The sequence below is a fragment of the Anoplolepis gracilipes genome, chromosome 8, assembly GCF_047496725.1.
Source record: "Anoplolepis gracilipes chromosome 8, ASM4749672v1, whole genome shotgun sequence".
NCBI lineage: Eukaryota > Metazoa > Arthropoda > Insecta > Hymenoptera > Formicidae > Anoplolepis > Anoplolepis gracilipes.
In genome coordinates this window covers 131630-154829 of record NC_132977.1, presented here as the reverse complement: position 1 = coordinate 154829, position 23200 = coordinate 131630, and the positions used below count along the sequence as shown (strand labels likewise).

General features: G+C 32.8%; 2 protein-coding genes across 5 annotated transcripts in view; both read left to right on the top strand.

The window, feature by feature from the left end:
• Positions 1–15088, top strand: part of Appl (amyloid-beta-like protein) — a 46500-nt gene extending 31412 nt beyond the window's left edge. Inside the window, exons 5-15 of one of the 3 annotated variants that reach the window (XM_072897196.1) lie at positions 1891–1981; positions 2474–2604; positions 6800–7025; positions 7454–7664; positions 7908–8090; positions 8212–8283; positions 8365–8555; positions 8749–8849; positions 8942–9168; positions 9491–9637; positions 9905–15088. In XM_072897196.1, the coding sequence (XP_072753297.1) occupies positions 1891–1981; positions 2474–2604; positions 6800–7025; positions 7454–7664; positions 7908–8090; positions 8212–8283; positions 8365–8555; positions 8749–8849; positions 8942–9168; positions 9491–9637; positions 9905–10015 (1691 nt within the window). In that variant the 3' untranslated portion in view covers positions 10016–15088. Of the gene's footprint in view, positions 1–1890; positions 1982–2473; positions 2605–6799; positions 7026–7453; positions 7665–7907; positions 8091–8211; positions 8284–8364; positions 8556–8688; positions 8850–8941; positions 9169–9490; positions 9638–9904 lie in introns of all 3 variants that reach the window. The other 2 variants (XM_072897195.1, XM_072897194.1) reach the window with 2 other exon arrangements.
• A 1985-nt stretch (positions 15089–17073) lies between these two features.
• Hsl (hormone-sensitive lipase) lies at positions 17074–22403 on the top strand. 2 transcript variants are annotated; one of them, XM_072897850.1, is made up of 11 exons: positions 17074–17210; positions 17809–18298; positions 18374–18575; positions 18649–18862; positions 19069–19247; positions 19942–20224; positions 20343–20565; positions 20832–21010; positions 21125–21459; positions 21570–21695; positions 21781–22403. In XM_072897850.1, exons 2-11 carry the CDS (start codon positions 17937–17939, stop codon positions 21847–21849), a joined length of 2172 nt encoding a protein of 723 aa, XP_072753951.1. In that variant the 5' UTR covers positions 17074–17210; positions 17809–17936; the 3' UTR covers positions 21850–22403. The 2 variants fall into 2 exon arrangements, with proteins under 2 accessions (XP_072753951.1, XP_072753950.1); XM_072897849.1 differs by having other exon boundaries at positions 17136–17210; positions 17920–18298.
• The last annotated feature ends 797 nt before the right edge of the window (positions 22404–23200 follow it).

Sequence of the window (23200 nt, the reverse complement as noted above, 5' to 3'; positions counted from 1 at the left end):
TTTATAAATAGAATGCATTCTCTCTTGTAAATAAACATAGATATCTGCATTTTTTTAAATTATACTTTTACATTCTGGTGAGAGAGAATGACATATGAAATACACTCGAACAAATCAGGCAAGTGGTTAATACCCTCAAAGAGGATCTGTGTGACTAGCTCTATTGATCTGCTCTGGTGAATGTACCGATGCGTCATCCGCGAGATGTGCTCTTCCATTCCGCCGTCTGTCTTTTCGCTTCTTCCTTTTACATATTCTTCTATTGCATTTATAAAGCTCTCTAGTACGTAGTAAACAACGATACATGTAGACAAATATGCTATCGGGAAATTGTCGTTGCATACTTTTTATATTCATCTTTCTTACACTGAAATGTTTTTCAAATGCGCATATATATAGTTATACATATACAAGGTAGCTCCAAACGTTACAGCCAGACTTCGTGACCTGATAGAAAATTTAATTTTGAACAAAAAATTTCCTATAAATATGGATCCAAAAATGCTTTTTTAAAACGTTAACGCCTAAAAGCTTTGAAAATCACATTTTTATTTTCAAAGGTAATTTTTTAAGGAAGCTTTTTTGCATTATCAGATCACAAAGTCCGACTGGAACGTTATGGAAAATTATGATTAGGATAAGATATATTAATGCAGTAAATTTTTTTTTAATAAAGCAACCAATAAGCAAGATAAACATTAAAAATTAGCTAAGGTCATAACAGCATAAATGAAGAATATTTTTTAAAAGCTTTACGTCAATAGCCGAAAAACCACTTTTTTTTTCATTTGAAACTAGTAATTGCAAAACCTATAGAATATAATGAAAATATTTTGGTCTCATTTGAAAGATAATTTAATTCTCTACAACTTTTGCTTCGGTAATTTTCCAGATATTTATAAGAAATATATAAATATGTTCGGTGCCACCTTGTATAATGTACGTATATTATGTTTATAAAATTCTCCTATTTTATATTACAGTTGCACGTACCGTGCATATTTATATAGAGAATCTCAAGCAAAAATATTTTATTTTAAAATCTTTGATAAATTTTATGTCAATTTGTTTATAGAAAAATTGTTGAGGAAAACTATTGTCATGTTGAAACTTCTCAATATAATTAAAATACTTGAAAATCAAAGTTTATTTGAATTTAAATAATAAATAAAATTTTGTTACGACACTTTTGAATTTAGGATAAATTAATTCTTTATCACCGAGAATCAATCATTAAAATTGTAGTTAAGAATTCTAAGACAACCTTCAATACAGTCGGACCTCTGATCCTACGACAAAAATTTCAGAGTGAGGGTATAATTCCCCTTTCGCGGTCGTAACATGAGAGGATTTTTTGTCGTAGGATACAAGAGGTTCCGTAGCATAAGAGGATCGTAGGATAAGAGGTCCGACTGTATATTAATTATATACATATAACATATAGGATATCTACATGTGTCAAATTCTACTTAAAAATGCAATTAAAGATTAAATTAAAAATAATTAAAGATTACTAAGCACATCAGAATATATAAAATTTATAGATAGATGTTTCATGTATAAAGAGAACCGTATATAGACCATATATTCGGCAACTTTATTGATTTTATACATTTCTCGGCATATAGCATGCATTTATACAGATGTATAAATGGTCGTCGACAAATTTATACTTTGACTGCTTGTCGCAATAAAATTCATCGAAATTTTTCTTTAGAGACGAGAGAGAGAGAAAGAGAGAGAGAGAGAGGGAGGGGGGCGGGAGGGAGAAATATTGCATCGTCGGTCAGAAATAGCGAATAAATACCAGCGATACTCGATCTTTACTAGTTTAATCGAGCCTTTCCTTAAATGCAAACTACTGTAATTTGTACAATTTGCTGCTTTCAGAGGGACCTTTCCAGAGCGACGCACTTCTCGTGCCGGAGGGCTGTCTCTTTGATCATCTTCATAATCAAACAAAATGCTGGGATTCTCACAGGTAACGAACGCGTATATACGCGAATACATCATCATTCAACGAAATTATTTCTCGAGTGAGTTTAACCCATATAACATCCGCGTACCGTCAAAGCGATTGAGCAATTCGAGCAAGAAGACAGTTAAAAGTTTGTTAGTAGTCCTTCCATTTTACGAAGAGAAAGCGCAAGATTTGATTTTTGACTTTGTTATTATATGTATATTATTAACGAGTTATTGTAAATAAGCGTTTACCGCTCTTAGTCTTTACCTGTGCGCCATCGTGAGTCTTCCATTAATCATTTCATCTTACTCTGTCGCGTGCTTACAATTAATTAAATACAATTAGGTTGCTAATGAGCGATGTCAGCTACTTGTTATCTTCGGAAATTGATCTCACGGTATTACGTCTATGTTGCAAGTTGGTCGTTTATCGCGTCGTATACGAGATCGAGTATCGAGTTCGTGTCCTTGAATACAACACGTGACTGCGACAAGGGGATTTGTGTTACAGTTGGAACACCACGGCGGCGGAGACCTGTCGGGAGCGAAACATGAACCTGCGTAGCTTCGCGATGCTGCTGCCGTGCGGTATATCCCTGTTCTCCGGTGTCGAATTTGTATGCTGCCCGAAACACCTGAAAGGTACGTAACGTACGTATGCTTGCTTTATCACTCATACTTTTCATTCATTCATTCATTCATTCATTCATTCATTCATTCATTCATACTTCATATTTCGCGTTTGTACGCGCGAAAGACGCAGCGAATCGTAACGATTGCGAAGGGATAAGCGAAGATACGCGCTACGCGAGAAAACCTTTCCACGGCTTTCGAGGGAAACGAATAATTATAGCGTTCTCTGCGCCAACATTGTACCCAGCTTCATCTTCATCTTCGTGTATAACATCGGTATTCCATCGGTGCGAGCGCGCGTTTCGCTGCGTCTGCATCTCCTATCGCGATATCCTTACAGACGCCAACGCGGCCGTTTTCTTGGCGCGAGGTCATTTTATCATAAAGTGCGAATAATGTTATTTGCGGCGATTTTTTTTTTTTTTCTTACTTTCAGATTTAACTTTCGCGAATCTAGCCTGTCTTTAGAGATTTAAGTAGAAAATTTTTTTTTTTTTTTTTTTTTTTTTTTTCCATATAATGCTATTTTTTTGTGTAAAGAAAACAAGCCTCGATTTTATTCTCCCTTCAAATTTTTTCCCCTGACATTTAACATATTTACAGTTTGGTTATTGCAAGTTGTTTTTTCATTATTTTTAATTTCTTAAATGATAGATTTGAACTCCACTATAGTTTAAATGTAGATCGCATTCTAATTAGCTATATAGTTATATAATTATTATTTTTAATTAGGCAAATTCTCTCAAGATAAATAAAAATTAAACTTGAATAAATGCAAAAAAAAAGAAAACACGGTTTGTAATTTTTAACAATATAAAAACTTAAATTTTTTTTTCTTAAATGTGAAGAAAAATGTTTTGTTTTTCTATTTAAAAAAAAAAAAAAAAAAGATTTTTTTACATCTTTATCTGTCTCTATTAAATATATATATTGGATTTTTAATATGACAAAATCGAGCTGCATATAGTCATATTCAGTATTTTGAAACGAATAATTTTACGAGTGTAACTTACACAAAAGTTTTCATTCAACTTGAAAAATAAATTTTTCTTAATTGTATACGTTTATTGTACGACGTAAGATTGCAATAATATTACAATCACTAAGTACATAATTCTATGTTATGGTATAAAAGAACAATGAAATGTTAAATAATCAGCATAACATTGGATAAATTCATTATACAGAATCTTTAACTGTCTCGCTTGTATTCGTCATTTACTTTGATAATACTATTAAACCCATACATTTTTCTCTACGAAGCCATGTATTGTATATATGATAGTTTTTACTTTGATGCAATGTCGTAATATCGTGCTATTACTTCGCCTATCTGTTATTTCGTTTTGTACAGCGGAACGATTAATGGAACGCGTGTCTAATCAAAAAGCATATCGAAAGAGATAAATCGAGAAAGCATGAATATTTACGACGAATACGCGGCGTATTTATTGCGCAATAGAAATACTGTCGGCTGTCCGTTTTCAATCGACTGTCACAAAGAACAAAAAGAGAGAACGACTGTAGGAGGGTGCAAAGAGAGTGTATTAAACGAGGGGTGCCACCTACTTTGCCTCGCTTCCTTCCTCGTCTCCTTCCAGAGTACCTGGCTGGCTCGAACCACCCTCCGCAAGCTCGTTCTCTCTCTCTCTTTCTCCTCCCTCTCCTTCTCCCCTGCCGCAAGCTCTCTTGTCTCTCTTGTCTCTCTCTCTCTCTCTCTCTCTCTCTCTCTCTCTCTCTCTCTCTCTCTCTCTCTCTCTCTCTCTCTCTCTCTCTCTCTCTCTCTCTCTCTCTCTCTCTCTCTTCTCTTCTCTCTCTCTCTCTCTCTCTCTCTCTCTCTCTCTCTCTCTCGTGCAATCAATAATGTTCGCCACCAACGTTTCCGACGACTGCGCAACGTAACACGCCGTAGCTTTCGGCGTCGCTGCGCAACTTTTCTTTCCTATACATCATATATAATAGGCTCGATTAACACGCACGAGGCACGAGGCTGTCCGTACGTTTTGTCCGCTACGTTTTATGCGCTTGCTTGAATATTATACTCCATTATTTTCAGGATAGGGTAATGTAACTCTGGAATATGAGACATGTCGTCCAAAAGATGAAGAATGGGACTATACTAAATAAAGCTATGATATTAAACGCTCAGGAAAATAGACATTAGTCAGTACAGAGAGCGCTTGGTGGTGTAGATATATACTTGATAATAGATATACTAGATGAAGGGAAAATGAGATTTTTTTCATCTTTGTATAAAACTAAAATGATACCACTTCTTCATTGAAACAATTTTGAAAGTCTTGTTATTTTAATAAGTTTTAGTTTAAAGTATCCTTACGATAAGACGAGTTATTAAAGTAAAGAGAAATTAAAAACTTAAATTGTCAGGAAAATTATTTTTTGAAATGTGCTTTAAACTTTCCTTAAATCTTGATTCAAAAGTATATTGTTATCTGCATATGATATTTGTAACATTTCAATTCATTTCCAATAAAAATCCAATTTCAGATGGTTAGGTCTTCTCTACTCCAAATGCAATTATAATTAAAGATACTTTATATATAATTACATACAACTCGTAAAGACGTTTAATTTATAAAAATGATAAACACATTTATTATTGAAAATAAATAAATAAATTTACATTATTTAAATATATATATATATATATATATATCTTTCTCTTGAGAAAAAACCCTCAACTATTTAAATAATATATAATACAATGCCATGTCTTTTATAACATATCATTTAACAATATCTTTGTTATATTGTGGCATTGATAATTTTGAATTTCTATCATCTTTGTATCTTTTTCGACATTTTCGATCGGTCCCGGATAAACCATTCTCGCGAGCAGGTATCTATAACTATCTATGACGAACAATCGTGATATAAGGTAACTTACTGAAGAAACTGCCAACGCTTGCAGTTATCTCATATCTATCGTGTGACCCAGATAAAACGACGACGCAGGTGGTCAGAAGGGACTTTTGTCTGTGCTTGCAGAAGTCGAGAAGTCGTCTCATCAGAGTATCTATTCTCGGCGAATGAGACGCATCTCGAGAACCTAGTTAGCCAAGATAGTGTCCCGCTTCTTCTCTAGTAACCCAGTGAAATTAGAAATTCTAAACTGGAAAGATGCGACATCCCGGGAACCAGAATGCGAATGAAATGCGTTTCAACATAAATGCGTTAAAATGCATTCAAATTTCATGGTATTCCATCGGCGACAATCTTCTCTGATTATCTTTACCCTAATAGAATATACATGACATGAAGGTTTCGCAAGAATTATTGCGCGTAAATTTCCAATTTTTAATTAACTAAATTCGGATGTTGTGAAAGTTACAATAAAGTTATTATTCTTGCGGAATAAATTTTTCAATCTTTTCAATTTATATATATATATATATATATATATATATCTTTTAAGGAGAATATAAATGTCCGTTTGTAGAAATTATTTCGATATTTACAACTTGATATTTATTTACGATTTACGTGAAGGAGTCGAGTGTCGCTTCGATTGTTGGTCAATCATGTCTGTAAAATTATCAAATTACAATGCATGCGCAATCGTATTGACTCTCCATTCTTTTCAAGTATAAATATCGATAAATAATCAAGTGGCAGTCCACTGCCACCAGTGTATCACTGGTTCGCGCATTGATTTAGATTATGGGCCAGAATTCCGCGGAGCTATCTGCGGCCAGCCCAATCCCGTCCATTTACTATTCAAACAATGGCAGTCGATATACTGGAATGTGCGCGCAGACAGGAATTCCAATAATTGCACCTATCGCACCGAGTATGTATGTACGTGTATGTATGTCACGGCCGGGCGTATGTGTTGGTGTGTATGTGCGTTACGTACGCCAAATCGTAAGGTATTGTTAGAGAAGAAACGCGAGAAAAACGCAGTAAGATATTTTCATGTAATCAATAACGAGAACGCAGTAATATATCGTGTATTAATAAAAATGTTTTCTGCTTTTTTTCCCTTTTTTTTTTTTTTTTTTTTTTTTCTTCCCTTACGCAGGTTTCATACAAGCTGTACTCGCTGAATGAAAAACCTATATCTACATATATCGGAATTAATTGCGCATTGTTTTATATATGTGTAATAATTGAATTGTTTGAATTCACAAAGATTCATATCGAAAGAATAATATTAAGGCGAAATATACTTTTCTTCTTGCAGAGAACGTGAAAGTAAAGAAACCGATCGATTTACCCATCCCGAAGAGCATGGACGACGATCTCGACGAGGACGAGGACGATCTTGACGACGAAGATGATCTGGACACCGACGCTGAGGACGAAGATAACTCGGACGGTGATCTCGATGATGTGCTTAACGATCAACCCGATGAGGATGAAAGTGAAGAGGAATACGACGATCTCGACGATTACGACACGACCACCAGGTAATTATAAATAATAAATAATAAGTGTTTTTCCTTTTAACAGATCTGCATTTTTTTGGTATATATTTATTCCAACATATAAACAATAATAATAAATAAATATATATATATATATATATATATATATATTTTTTTTTATTTATTTATTATACATTATAATAAACTCTGTAAACTAATTTGAAGTCTATTTAGATTTAATTCTCTTTTTAATTCTGAAAAAACTTTAGTCGACTTCATATTTATATGTTGTATATAAAGTTCTCTTTTCACAATTAAAAAGAGAATTAAATCTAAATAGCGTTAAAATTAGTTTAAAGAGTTTATTATAATGTATAAAGTTTATGTAGAGATATAAGAAAGATTAGACATACAAATGATTTATATTTTATTAATTATATACTTATTTTGTAATTTGTAATATAAATTAGTCGACCATCAACAACCGTTTCCTCGACGGAGAAAGTCAAGCAGGAGGCTACGGCGATGCCGCTGCCGGTCAACACGAGCACGCAGCAGCCATCTCAACCGCAGGGCACGCCCGATCCTTATCTGACGCACTTTGATCCGCGATCCGAACATCAGAGTTACAAGCAGGCTCAGATGCGACTCGAGGAGGTGCACAAGGAGAAAGTGACGAAAGTAAGTTCGAATATAATTGCAATAGAGAAAATGAAGCAACATTAGCATATATTGCATTATATCTTTACTTACGCATATAGAATACAAAAAGTAAACACAGAATATAATCAATTAGATCGTGCAGAGATACTGAAATTTGTATTTGAGAGAAACGAAATAAGAGAAATAAATCGTGTATCTGTAAGAGGTAATATCATGGCGCGGGACATGGGTGTCGAAATCTTTGTGCTACAACGCTTTCAGGTGATGAAGGATTGGAGTGACCTCGAGGAGAGATATCAGGACATCAGAGCCCACGATCCTGTCGCCGCGGATGCTTTTAAACGCTGGATGACGGCGCGATTCCAAGAGACAGTCGCCGCGCTCGAGGAGAGCGGCGCCGCGGAAAAGCATCAGTTAAGCGCGATGCATCAACAGAGAGTGCAAGTACGTCACATAAGAGAACTTATTACGATCCATACAAATATGTGAAAAAATATTTTTTGAGCAATCACAGGAAATAATAATAAATTATTAAAAAAAAATTCTCTAATAATTTTTTTTTCAGGAGGCTGTTAAACAGAGAAACGAAGAAGCCATGGCATGTTACACGGCGGCACTTAATGAAACGCCGCCGAATGTAAGTTACCGCATTATTTTACGCGCAAATAATTGATAATTTTTTGACCTGTCTTAATACGATTGCTGTTTATGTCTATAGATGCACCGTATTCAAAAATGCTTGCAAAAGTTACTCAGAGCCCTTCATAAAGATAGACATCATACAATTGCTCATTATAAGCATCTCCTCGACAGCAGCTTGGAACAGGCGCAACGGGAGAAACCGGCCACTTTGGAGCATCTGGCGGAAATTGATAGGATTACCAATCAGAGTCTCTTGATGTTGGAACGGTAACGTATATATTTTATTCTATAGTTTTGCCTCGAATACGTTAAAATACGCGGATTACGTAACACGGTTTGCAAAGCGAAAAACGCGGTCGGAAAAACGTTAGAGACTCATTTTTTCTTTTCTTATGTTCAGATATCCAGATCTAAGCGCGAAGATTGGCCGTCTTATGGACGATTACGTTTTGGCCCTCAGGAGTAAAGATGAAACTCCGGGATTGCTGCTGGCGATGACGCGGGAAGCGGAGGCAGCCATTCTAGACAAGTACCAGGCTGATGTTGCCAGCAAACAACAAGGTATTTACGATAAATTGTCGAGCTATCAAGTAAGGTACAAACGAATGTGTGTGTTTTACTTTACTTTTAATACTTTACTTAATACTTTATAGAGAAAGAACATCAGAAGCAGCTCGAGCGGGCGCGCAAAGAGCAACGTAAAGCGGAACGCGGCGAGCTGCGAACGGAGCAGGAACAACACGAGGAGAACGATTCGGCAATTGATACCAAGGATATTCCTCAACAATCCGAGCAAACCGTTGCGGTTGCTGCTATGCATAACGAGGGAGTAGTCAGAGCAGCTCACAGCATGACACATGATGTTTCTCATTCCGAGCCGGTAGAGAAAATTTATCGTTACTATTATAAAGTTTCAAACTTTATAATTATAATTATTTAAAAATTTTTATATATTTATATTTATTATTTATCAAATTTATTAAATTGTTTATAGATATATTAAAAAGAAAAATAATACAATATATATATATATAGTATAATATAATTATATAGTTATAGTATAATATATAATATATAATTTTTTAATATATTTTGTAATATAGTATGTGTATATATATATATATATATATTTAATAGAAGGAAATATCTTCATAAGTTTCTCGTCATTACACAAAATCAACAAAATTCCATTACTTTCGCAGGGTTACTCTGTAAGGCGGGAGGTATATCACAGAGAAAGTCGATCCGTCTACTTTACACTCGCATTCGCTGGCATAGCACTTATGGCGGCTGCAGTTGTGGGCGTCGCGGTATTCAAGAGACGCAGCGCAAGAAGTCCTCACAGCCAGGTATGCTGTCGCATCGAAAGATTTATTGATATTTGTGTAAGAATAGTATCAGTCTGTGGTTATTCCCTGCATACAGATATATATATATATATATATATATATATATATATATACATTTTTTTATATTTTCAAACTAAGTATATATGATATTCAAATGAGAATAAAAGAGAATATATATACAAGGGAAAAGTAATTGTAATAATGTACAAAAGTATGTAAATTACTGTGCGATAATGTGTTTGTGGTGAATTTCTTAATTTTCCATAGGGTTTCATCGAGGTCGATCAAGCAGCTACACCGGAAGAACGGCACGTCGCGAATATGCAGATCAACGGTTACGAGAATCCTACATACAAATATTTCGAGGTGAAGGAATAATTCAGTCGTCGCCTCACAATTTTAATTTCTGAAGCTGATCGCAGTCGCGTATTCGTTCTCGCGTGTTTTCTTCAAGAATCTCATAGTATTTTGTTAGAGTAAGATATATATAAATAACATGTATATCTCTAACCCCCCGCGAGATTCTTCCGAAGATCCGGAACATGTATATTTCCCGGAGATGTGCTAATTCAGAAAACGCGTTTCTTAATCGACAGATCGCGTTTGCGACAAGATATATCGCGCGTATATCGCGTTACCACTTGTTACACACTCCGGCTCTACGTCGCTGTGTAAATCGATTTTCGCAAAGAATTGACAATATGTGTAAAATAAAGTTTGTAGCAGGGATACACGCGCTGAATGGGAACGAAACGGATTCTACGGGAGATAAAATGATGTAGAATTTACACTTATGTGCCATACGAACACGAGTGTTACACGCTATCTTCGGAAGTATCTCATGCACATATTATTTTCACATTGCGTTGTCATGTACTTACATGTCGGTATAAAAACGCAGGAAGGAGCGCTCGTGTTGTGTAAAAGTAGAAAACGCCGTTTTTAGATTTACCTCGATGTTCCTCCGCCTCTACACGTTGCGCAATCGAATCGGAAGCTCCACGGATCGACGTTGATCGTAACCCGATCACTCTCATTCTCTGGAGACGACGATTCGAATGACGATAGAACGTGCGTTTACACAGACAATGTAAACGTCGGTAAACGCGTTATCGTTGCGCTCTTTGCTGTATTTTTAGGTTCTGATATTTTCGGAGATAATCAAAATGGCAATAAAACATAACGCAGCTTAAGCATTACACGAAAAAAAAAAAAAAAAAGCGATAGCGTTTGTAGCAGCCTGTCACTGGGAGCAGCATATAGACGTAAATACTCGGATTAATCGCATAATCGCGTAATCGTTAACGTTATGCTAAAATAATCAAGCGCGAGCGAGCTACGCAGCACTCTTAAAATATCAGAACATACGCCCCATGTTATCGTTGCACGTTTCACTCTTATCTTCGTGATGCAGCTGTTTTATTCTCTCCGTCTCCGTTCGATTCCCACTGCCTCGTTTTCTCTCGGTAACCTTTTTCAGTACTTAACGTCTACTTTAGATGATAAAGAAGAAACCTTAACATGTAAGGAAACTGAGAATCATTGACATATATATATCTCGAAGTTAACGACGATGATGAGGAAGTAAGCAAGAAGTCTATCATTCCACGCGAAAACCTATTGTTTTGTCGAGGTGCTGAGAACGCTAGCATGGAGAATGTTCGGCAGCTTCGTTCGATCTCGCCGACGAGAAACGACGATCGTTGCATCGGATAGATCATGTCGATGCTGCCGAATAAGAGGAACAGTTCAACTGGAGATCATTTTCGAGTGGCATTAGTACCTCTGACTATGTTAGGTCGAAAAAAAAAGAATGACGGCTGTTGAGGTAAGCGTTTCTCTTTCGTTTCCGCGTTTTGCGTTCTCGGAAAAAAAAAAAAAAAAAGGGAAAAGAAGATCGTTCATACAATAACTATCTTAGGATATATTATTAATTATATACGATGACGACGACGACGACGACGATGATGATGATATAATATATATTACACGTTTAATGCTTATATATTTGTATATGGTCAAACGAAAAAAAAAAGGTAGTAACTCGCACTTTAGCGCCAGGGTCGCGTGGGGAAAAGAAAGCACATATATAGTTCTTGATTTTTTTTTAACTTGGAACCACGTTATGCGCTTTCGTCGAACATATTTGGTAAAAAAAAAAAGAGCTTGCGATGCGGTGCATTCAACGCCGGCGCATGCAGACGCGCTGCCACAATCTACAGAGCCATTACCGTCCATTAGTGGTTGTGGTAATGTGGTTAATATATAATCACACACATACACACACACACACCACAGAAGTCTTAAAGACATCTAAAAAAAAAAAAAAACTCGTAAAAAGTCACGACTTTATCATGTCTTTACGATGTATCTGAGAAATTATGATATCTCTACGTCGTTTATGAAAGATTGCGATGTATTTTTAAACGTCTAAGAGATTAGAATAATCAGCGGTTTTTTTTTCTTTTTTCTTTTTTAGTCATCTTTACAACGTCTGTCCTACGACGGAGGCACGATAAGAGCGTAAGCATCGCTATCGTTCCATGTACCGTATTGTACCTTGAGGCATTCGGATCGGTCGACCGCCTCGATGTATCTCGATATATCCAATAATATAAGGGACGGATTGAGCTCGGCGGCGCGCAATGATGATTATTATCGTAATAAATAGTAATTAAAAGTGGCGTTCTGTATTCCGTATCTTATGTGAAATGTGATGCCCCGCACGAATGTCCATGCATAGATACATATTATACATACATTCCCGATTACGTGCTAAGGTGGTCCTCCTTTTTAATTGCGCTCACTTTGCTACAATTGTGTCGCGCGACACACACGATAATCGCTCGCGATCTCAGAGAGCGATTAAAAAAAAAAGAAAAGAAATCCTTTAGATATTATATTCCTAAGCGCACTTGTGAAGCAGCTGCCTTTCTTCTATCTATCTAATGCGAATCACGTGCACACATAGCGATCGTTTGTCTTCACGCAACTCCGGTGGAAAAGAGTGTGTATAATCGACAAGATGCTAGACACAGACACACACATAAACAATACACATCGCTGAATGTTAAAAATATTATTTTAGATATTTCAGATATCATAAGACGCGCGCGCGATAGCAATTATACCAGTGAATGTACTATGATTATATGGATAACAACAGATAGCATCAATGCGTTAATAATAATAATAATAATAATTATAATAAATAATAATAATATAAAATATTGATTATATATATATATGTATATGTATGTGTGTGTATGTGTGTGTGTGTGTGTGTGTGTGTGTGTGTGTGAAGTGTGTGTGTGCGTGTGCACTCGTATGAATAATATACATATATTTGTATGTATTTATGTGTATATATATATATATATATATATATATATATACACAAATATATACATGAACATATACACATGCATATACATGTATATACATATTAAATTAAACATTATGTACCTATAGCGTATATAGCTGTTAAACCAACACATTGACAACATCATTGCATATAAAAGAACCTGACCTTGATACGGATTCACAGATGCTGAAGACCTTCCTTAAAAACGATTGTACTTATTATTTTTCTAAGAATCTCATACGACTGGAGCCTCTGCTCTCGCACAGAAAGATAGTTTGCGATTGATCGGGACTGATTTGATCGCGTACACATATATCATTTGTCGAATACAACGCGATTAAGCGCAAAGCAAGCAAGATTTGGCACATTGTATGGCTCGCGTATATAAGTCTGTAAATCTCGAGGCTCGCCGATCCGAAGGATATTACGTCGTGCGCAGGCAACAACGGTCCAATGTTCTCTCCGATGACTTTCGTAGAAGATATCGGGGTAGTATCAGTATTAGCCAGTAGTCGGAACATATCATGTTTCGGTGATTCGATTGTGACGGGAAAGGAAAGAAAAAGGAAAGAGAAAGAAGGAAGAAAAAAAAGTGTGCGCTTCAAGATACTGTGAATTTGCATCGGGCCATCTCCATATATATATATATATATATATAAGTTTAAGAATTGATTTTTGTAAAGAAGTATTGAGTGTATATATATATATATATATATATATATATATATATATATATATTATATATATTATATATATATATATATAATATATATATTATATATATATATATATATAATATATATATATATATATTATATCGAGATAACACTGAATTTAGCTTAAAAGCCATGTGAGATGTGAGGAAAAGAAGAAGAAGAAGAAGAAGAAAAAAAATATACGTCCTTTAAGCCGCAGTCCAGAGATTAGCAAGTCCAGAGACGGAGAAAGAGTGTAATAATGAGACTATAAAACACTAGACTTTATTTTTACAGTTTTTCCGGTATCTTCTCGTCGTTATTCTATCGTCTTTGGTAATTATCGAGCAGCGCGAATTACGTATTTACACGTTGCCGCTTTCGATTCTAAAAATATCTTTTTTACTCATTTTTGTGTGCGACGTGATAATAATTTATATATTATTAATTCTTGTGCAACACGCGGAAGCAGAATCGGCGTGTTGCAAGAAATAATTTGACGCAAAACAAAGTCTGTTATATTATCGTGACATTCGAATCGTCGTTTCGTATGTAAAAGGTTTAATAATATGTAAAGGCGTCGTATTATTTATATATAAATATGTATAATGCTGATGTGATGAAAATCTATTTATGCGTGGCGCAAAAGTGTAATTCCAATTGCTCTTAAATTATGTTTTTTCTCATATCGATGAAAATTGGAATTCTTAAAGAATATTACTATTACGCATGCGAAAGATTTTGGTTTTCTCTTCTGTGAACAATGGCAATCTTCGTAGCGAAAACAAACGGATGCAATCGAATTAATTATGGCAATTATAAAGTAAAACTGCTATAAATAATCATTATCCGAGAGATATTTGTGACTTGTATTGTTGGAATTTGAATCACATAATTATATCGAAAACATTTGCGCACAAAGAACGGCTTTATACATTTCTTTTAAATACGTGGGATAATTAACCCAGATGTTTTATTACTTTTATATATATATATATATAGGGATTAAAAAGAGCTTGAGAGTATGATGCGATTCCATATGTGTTTCGTGAGAAATCTTATTTCAGATATGATTTTCTTCTTTCACACTTAAAGTATATTTTATAAATTCCCAAATTTTTTACATTGAAAAAAAATTTTAAATTCTTTTTTATATTATTAATAATTGCGATTGAATGAAAATGACGTGATTCGCCGTTGTTCACGAAAAACATAAGGGCCAGTGTCGAAACGACTACAGAAACAAATTCTCCTCGTCCCTCTTTCTCCTTCGCAGGTGTTTCTCCTCGCCGCTCACAAGTTTTAACGCATTATTACACCCCATTGAAAAGAACGTATTGTGTTTGTGGATAAATGTAATTTTACTTATCAATAAAAATAAATTATAAAGAATCTCGACCGCGCAATTTATTGCAATTATCTCGCGCGCTAGATTGAAACAAAAAGCGAATTGAATATTAAAATAATGTCTATTGATAACAATTCTCTCGAAAAAAAGTATTGGTTCAAAACTTTTGCGTAAATCTTTTGGAATATAACAATCTTAATAATATTAAAGTATGTTAATGTTGCATGCAATATTGCATTATCACAGTATATTATGTTGATTATTAAATTAAAGTATATATTAATAATACAATTTAATAATGCAATTTATTTTATCTTGTTCACAAATGACTGATAGTTTTGAGTCAGGGTCGCACGTGGTGCGCATGTTATCAGTCGCGCGACAAAAATTCACTATATGCTCGCAAAAGTGATTTAATTAAAAATCGAAACGGAGCGTATCGTTTGTATCCAATTAAGAGCACATCAGGAATGGCAAAAAAAATGCATCCGTTACATCTACCAAGATAACCATATCAACCTTATCGCACATAATAATGCTGCATCATCTTATAATGAGTGCATCCCATAATATAATTGATCATTGAGCGCTCAGTGAGTACCCCATATGTGCATATACACATGTATATGTGCGTACATCGCTTTATTATTGTCTGTTTTAATTAATTTAAAATGCAAGGCAAATTTATAGAAAAAAATTATTTAGCAAATTAGAAACTTATTTTTTTATTTTTGACATTTAATATCTTTGACATGTTTAATGTTGATTAATCGGAAATCAGCTAATTTTCAGATATTCTTAAGAAAGATGTCTGAGTTTGTTTGTATATAAGCAATGATTATGAGCGTACATTAAATATTTTATTAAAACTTTTATCAAAACTTTTTGTAATAATATATTTTAATGAGATAAGCTTCAAAGATGAAATTAAAATACATCAATAATTAAATAAATTCTTTCTCTCTCTATTGAATAGTATATTTAATATAATAATCGTATGAAATTTCAATGTGCTGTCTTTTTTTTAATTATCTTGTATTTATGGCACAAGTGAAAAAAATACATAAAGTGAGAGAGATCTAGACAATAATAGAAAACGTACAATAGACATTATTGACAGGTAAAAACTTACTAAAATATTACCCAAATTGAGGAAAAAGTGCACACAAACAAGCAATACGATATGTCAATCGACGAGAGTGTATTTTCGCTGCTAAACGACACCACGTTAATAATGTTTTGTCACAAGACTTGCATTACCTACTTGTATGTACAATGCAGCTGTGCGTGCAAAATATTATCACTGCCAAATTAAAAATAACGCTATTAAAAATATAAAAAAAAATATATATACATATACATATATATATATATATATATATATATATATATATATATATATTATATGTATGTATGTAATTACTAATATAATCGTGGTAAAAAATGGAACTGGACGTAAAAAAAGTGTCAATTTGCCTTAATAAAAAGTAATACTAAATATATATCATAAAATCTTTTTATAGGTATCCTATATGACTATAAATTGATCGGCATACCTTTTATGAAATTTTTACTCAATAGGTATTATTATATTGTTACACATATTACATCCATCATTTTATTCATTAAATTTACGATATTTACGATATTTAAAATTATTATGTGGTAAACTATCGATAAAAAGTTTAAAATTATTCTTGCAGTTATTATATAGGTATATTGCATCTAGTATAAAAATAATATTTAAATCTATATATATATATAATAAATCTTCTCAATGATCACTATTATATCTTATATGCGATAAAATCTGTGTTAGCTCTCTCTAACAATTTTATGTAAAAAGAAAACAAAGAAGTTTTTGCATAAACATTTGCATGAATCACATTTTTACTCTGTGTGTGTGTGTGTGTGTGTTTTATCTATATATATAGGTACATCAATCTGTATTGAGTTTTCTCGACAAAGGATTCTATTGCTCATCCTATTTTATCAAAACTTTGACACATGAAAGCGCGCGCAAAAGAGAGAAGGAGAGAGGGAGAGAGAAAGAGAGAAAACTGTCCCAGAAAGTAGAACGTGCTCTGATACACGCTCTCATATTTCACATCGTGAAGCACGTCCAAGCGCGAAACTGTTCGTCAAGTGTCAAATGTCAAGTGTCAAGTAGGTAAATTTTTTTTTACGCTACAAGTAGGACTGACTACCTTAGAATATCATATTGGGATAATTATGTAATTATAATTAATGTTGTCGTTCTTCACAAATTTGTATTTCCAGTAGAATTTGTTCTTTGCTAAACGACGTAATCAAAAAAGTGCAATATGATATATTAATAATATATATAAAGCGGCAAGCGCACACTCTTGCATAACACATATGCATAAGAAAACCGATTGGTCTATATAAGCATTTGCATAATGAATTGAACCAATCGAATTCCTTATGTATGTGCATATGCGCTTCTCGCTTAACACATGTAGCCACTTTAGATTAACCTAATTCTGATCGAAATCATGCACTATATATAATCATTCATTATATGTACATACATACATGTTAAGTATTCTCTTGATATAATTTCACATTTGGTATCACATATACCTAGATCTTGTCCTGTATGTCACACATACCGCTGTGTCTTGTAACAGCGTGTTTAAAAATTCAATCAGTCAACGAGCAAGCGATCAGTAGCTGTCTAATAATAAGATGCACAGTGGTATCGTTGTTTGTTTCATCTGTTAAATCTATTAAATTATTTTAGAGTTAATCACAGAGAAATCACATATAGAGAAAAAGAGGGAAGGAGGGAGGGGAGAGAGAGAGAGAGAGAGAGAAATATTTTACATCAGTCGCAGTGCTATACGTTCGCTAGGATCGCTCACATCTCAGATGTCAACACTCAGCGATGACTTTGATAGACCGTTCGAGGAACTTGAACCGTTGCAATGGAGTGGTTTACGAAAATTGTGTCGTGCCAGTGTCGAGTATTTTACGTCCTATCAGAACGAAAACGGTGTCAGGATCAAGGCCGCGCTATTAGTGATCCTGGAGCAGTTGGACGAATTGCAGCCACGATACAATGAGATCGCCAAATTTGCGTCACACTTCGATTTTGACGAGGAGACTCCGGGAAATGGATACAGAAGTTTTCTCTCAATGGTTGACAAATGTATTATGCATTCCGAACAGATCTGTCGACAGATGTATCATCAAAAAGATTCCATATTTTCGCGAAAGAGCTACTACATGAAGTAATTATATACCATAGAAACTATATACATTATATGTTTATTTAACGTTCTGGATTATATACATTTAATTCCCAGGGAAATAGAAGCATGCTCCCAGGTATTGGTATCGTTACAGACATTATTACAATATTTAAAAATACTATACACATGGAGTACAGATGTAATGAGCGATGGAAAACTGTCACTATTCGTAATGGACCGCAGCACTCAAGAATTTCTTCACTGGGCAGAAAATATTAATCAATATTGTTTCTATGGTAGATGCATAGGATTTCAGGTATTTGTGAATAATATATAATATTATTTATTGGTTTAGTTCAAGTTTATCTAAAGTGTTATATTCTTTTCAGTTTTGTAATAGTTTAAAAAAGGTATTAAAAACATTAGCATTTGCTATGGTATCTTATAGCGAAGTCTATTATAATAATGATACGCTACTAGGAAGATGCGCTAATTCCATCAAATATTTTTTGGACCCTGAAGCAAGAGCACGTCGTATTGTTAACATATCTCGATATGCTGATATTTCTTTTGCCCAAGCATTTTGGTTCTTGAATGAACTTGGTAAGAAATAAGGAATTAAGGGAATATTATATATAGAATATATATTATATATATATTATATATAGAAATAATTAAATATCTTGTATCTTGAAAAATGCTTATATCTGTTGACATAACAGATCCTGTTCAGATATTCAAACTATTTCTTTTAATTGTATACTTATGTTTAAATAATGAATTAAATCTATATTATATCTGTATTTTAGAAATATTTTCCATAGTAACTCCCACGTTAACCATCAATCAGCTAATATCTATTCCACCCGAAGAATTAATTTTGCCTACTCTGGATGGTGGAACTGTTTCAATTCCGATACCAAATAGCCATATTGGGAAAAAACCGATCCATGTTAGATTACTAAGTTCCAAACGACGTCTAGGAATGGTAAATAAAATATTTTTATTATATATATATATATATATATATATATATATATATACATATATAGAGTGAGTCACAAAGGAAATCTTTCTTAAAGATTTAAGATGATTTTAAAAATGAAATACTTAAATATTTATTTCTTGTTAGCTAACAATAATGGATTGCCACATTTGAGTATATTACTTGATCTTATTCATTTTTTTAAATTGAAAAAAAAAATTTTCACATTTATCAAATATCCTCTGTGATTATCCTATTCTTACTCTAGTCTATTATGCGGATATATTATGCTCTAGTTTATTATGCTGTTTGCACCATATTGTCTAGTATAATTGTAATTCTATATTAATGAACTCAAGGGGGGCCAGTAAGAGTAATATACTCAAATGACATTCTATATCTTATATTTATCTGACAAGAAATAAATATTTAAGTTATATTCTATTTTTTTTTTTATTCCATTTTTTTCATTTCGAAAATCGTTAGATTCCTTTAACTCATCTTATATAATACACATGTGTATTCAGGATAGTATGTTTTTTTTTTATTTAACTGATTATAATCTTATATATTTACAATTAGTAAAAATATAAATTATATAATGTACAGAATGTATAGAATATAGAGAGAGATTTAAAATTATTTAATTAGACCGAGTATTAATAAATATTTTTCGTTAACACATAATTCTATCAAGGTCGGATCTGGAGGTATAGGGGGAGAATTACATGATCTATGTGACAAACTGATTATTCATACTCATGGTGGCGGATTTGTGGCACAAACGTCTCGATCGCACGAAATGTATCTACATAATTGGGCTATGACGCTCGGAGTACCAATCTTAAGTATAGATTACAGTTTAGCCCCGGAAGCTCCCTATCCACGCGCCCTTGAAGAAGTGCTATATGCTTACGCATGGGCGTTAAAGCATGCAAGTACATTGCTCGGGAGTACAGCGGAAAAAGTCATATTTGTCGGTAAGGTAAAAATAAATGTATTTTTGATATGTTTGTAATGTGTATAATAATCGATTTGGTTATTCGATAAAAACTTGAGTAAAAACTTGGAAAATTTATAATTAATATTTTTTGACAGGTGACTCAGCGGGAGGTAACTTAAATTTGGGGGCTACTTTAAAATGTTTGCAGTTAAATATAAAAAGACCAGATGGTATTTTTATGGCTTACGCACCTGTATTCATTGACTTCGTCCCATCGCCGTCTCGCTTGCTCTGTCTGACGGATACGTTATTACCATTTGGTTTTATGTTACGATGCTTGAAGGCTTATACAGGCTCTGATAACAAGAAACCTATAAAGTAAGATTTTAGTTAATAAATTATCACAGCTTTTTTTCTAAATGACGTATTTTTATATGGTAAAAAAAATATGTTTTATAGAAATTTGAAAACAAAGATGTCAAATGAAAATCAATCGTGTATTTTCTCGTTTATTACTACTTTATCGCATATATATATGTATGTATATATATATATATATATATATATATATATATATATATATATATATACACATACACATCTCATGCGATAAAAATGATTATATAATATAATTTATTCCATAGGGAACATGAGAATGAAGAATGCGCCAAATCAGATACAGAATCTTTTGCGGAAGTGAGCGAAAGTGACCTTATAGCATTAGCCCTGAGTCCAAACGGAGACGGCGCGAACGGCGCGCAAAAATTAGTATCCTTACCATCCGATTCGACGTTAAATTCTGTCAGTTTAACAGAAGTCGATGGTACATATATAAATCAGCCAGTACATGGCCCGATAATATTTGTATTATTATATTATATATATTATCTACTTCTTTTTTGAGTATGTATTTTGAAAGGATCTTTTGATGCAATAGGTATTGAAGGTCCGAAAGCACAAGTGGAGTCCCGAGAATATATCAGCAGATTTTTAAATATATACAGAAATTCCGGTACAGCTTCGATATCGTCACCTGTTGCGGAAAATGGCAATGTCAGCAGAGATGGTAATATTTCAGGACATAGTGATAAATCGTGGTCTCTATTTGGATGGTCCCTTGGAAGAAATAATAAGGACGTCAGGCAACTCGATATAAATAACGCTAAACCTCCTTGGGAAGAATTTATATTTACGATACCGAAGGATCTGTTCATGAGTCCTTATCTCGCATCAGATGATATGCTAGTCCATATACCGCCCATGAAAATATTGGTACTTGTTTGAAATTTTTTTTATAGTTTTTGATAACGTAAAATCTGTTCTATAATCGCTATTAAGATTGAATATTTTGAGAAATCTTTTACATAATAATTTGCTTTTAGACTGTAGAGTTTGATCCTTGCCTTGATGATTGCGTCATGTTTGCGAGGAAGCTTCGGTCACTTGGCAACAAAGTTACGCTAGACATATTGCCGGATTTGCCGCACGGATTTTTCAATTTCCTACATGTAAAACTTTTTTCTTCTTTATTTTATATGATTAAATTATTACATTATTTCATTATACTAATGTCATTGGTTTGGATATTTGTAGGTTTCAAAAGAAGCGATGGAAGGCGTAGAATTATCCGGCAGAAGAATAAAAGAATTGCTTGAATTATAACTATAATTTAAAAAATTATCATTAATAAGATATATATATATATATATATCTATATATATATATATATATATATATATATATATATATCTATATATATATATATATATATATATATATATATATATATATATATATATATATATATGTTGATCTAGAGTAAACGGAAAACGTACTTCAATATTGCAGTAACCTGTACTTATACAACAAATGTAATTGTGTCTAGTTGCAATCAAGTACCCGTGATATCATTTTCAGCGGCTTAACTATAATGTATCACGACTCAGATATACAATGGATAATGCTTTGCACTAGTAATTTTCTATAAGTATTAGTTACTTCAATTATTATTATGTATTATATATTGTGTCACATTGTGGAAGCAGCATTATCTAAAACAATTAGAATACCGAGTGTTTGCATCTAATGTTTGATTTTAGAAAAGAAAAGAAAACGTCCTGTGTTTATATATATAAAACAAGTTTTACAGGTATTTATTATTTAACAATACATATTTTAATTTTTTATATATAAATAAAGCCGCGCATACTTTTTAAGTACATATTTATGAAATGTGTTACATTTTGTAATACAAAAATAATATAGGAACTATATATCATCAATCTATGTAAGATATTACATAGTAATTATGTAATACTTTACATTAGATTGTAAATTTTTTTTGCATATTTTTTTCGTGTATTTTAATATTCGTTTCACTTAGCGATTATTAATCTACAAATTAGATTTATATATCCAAAGTGTTTCGATATTTTTTTTTTTTTTGTACAAATATTTATTATTTTTTTTTGTACAAATATTTACAATATGCATACAATTATTTTAATATAATTTTTTAAGAAAAAAAATAATTTAAAAAAATTGTACAAATTTTTAAATATATCTAAATAGAAAAGGATTGATGGACAATAAAGATACATAGAAATTGTAACTCGATTTTTTTTAATTATAGACTTCTCGTTAATACACGAAGAAAGAAAATAATTAAGTCAAACTTTTTAAAATTGCAATGCCTGAAAAATTCTAATTTGTATCAAACTATTCTGACATTTTGTCGTTTTTCAAATTCTGGAAATTAAAGTTAAAATTATTGAAAACTCTTGAATTACAATTGTTGAAATTTTAATCAGTGCCATTCCTTATCTAAATTAGATTGATACTTTGTAAATCTTTTAGTTAAAAATTGTACAAGATCAAGGAAATATATTTATTGTCAAAAATAAAAACTAATACTAATTAAAATTTTAAGAAATGTATTTTTCAAAATTCTCAAAATCTATAAGATCAAACCGTAAGAATTTAATATTTAAAAACTTACAGTTATTACACTTAT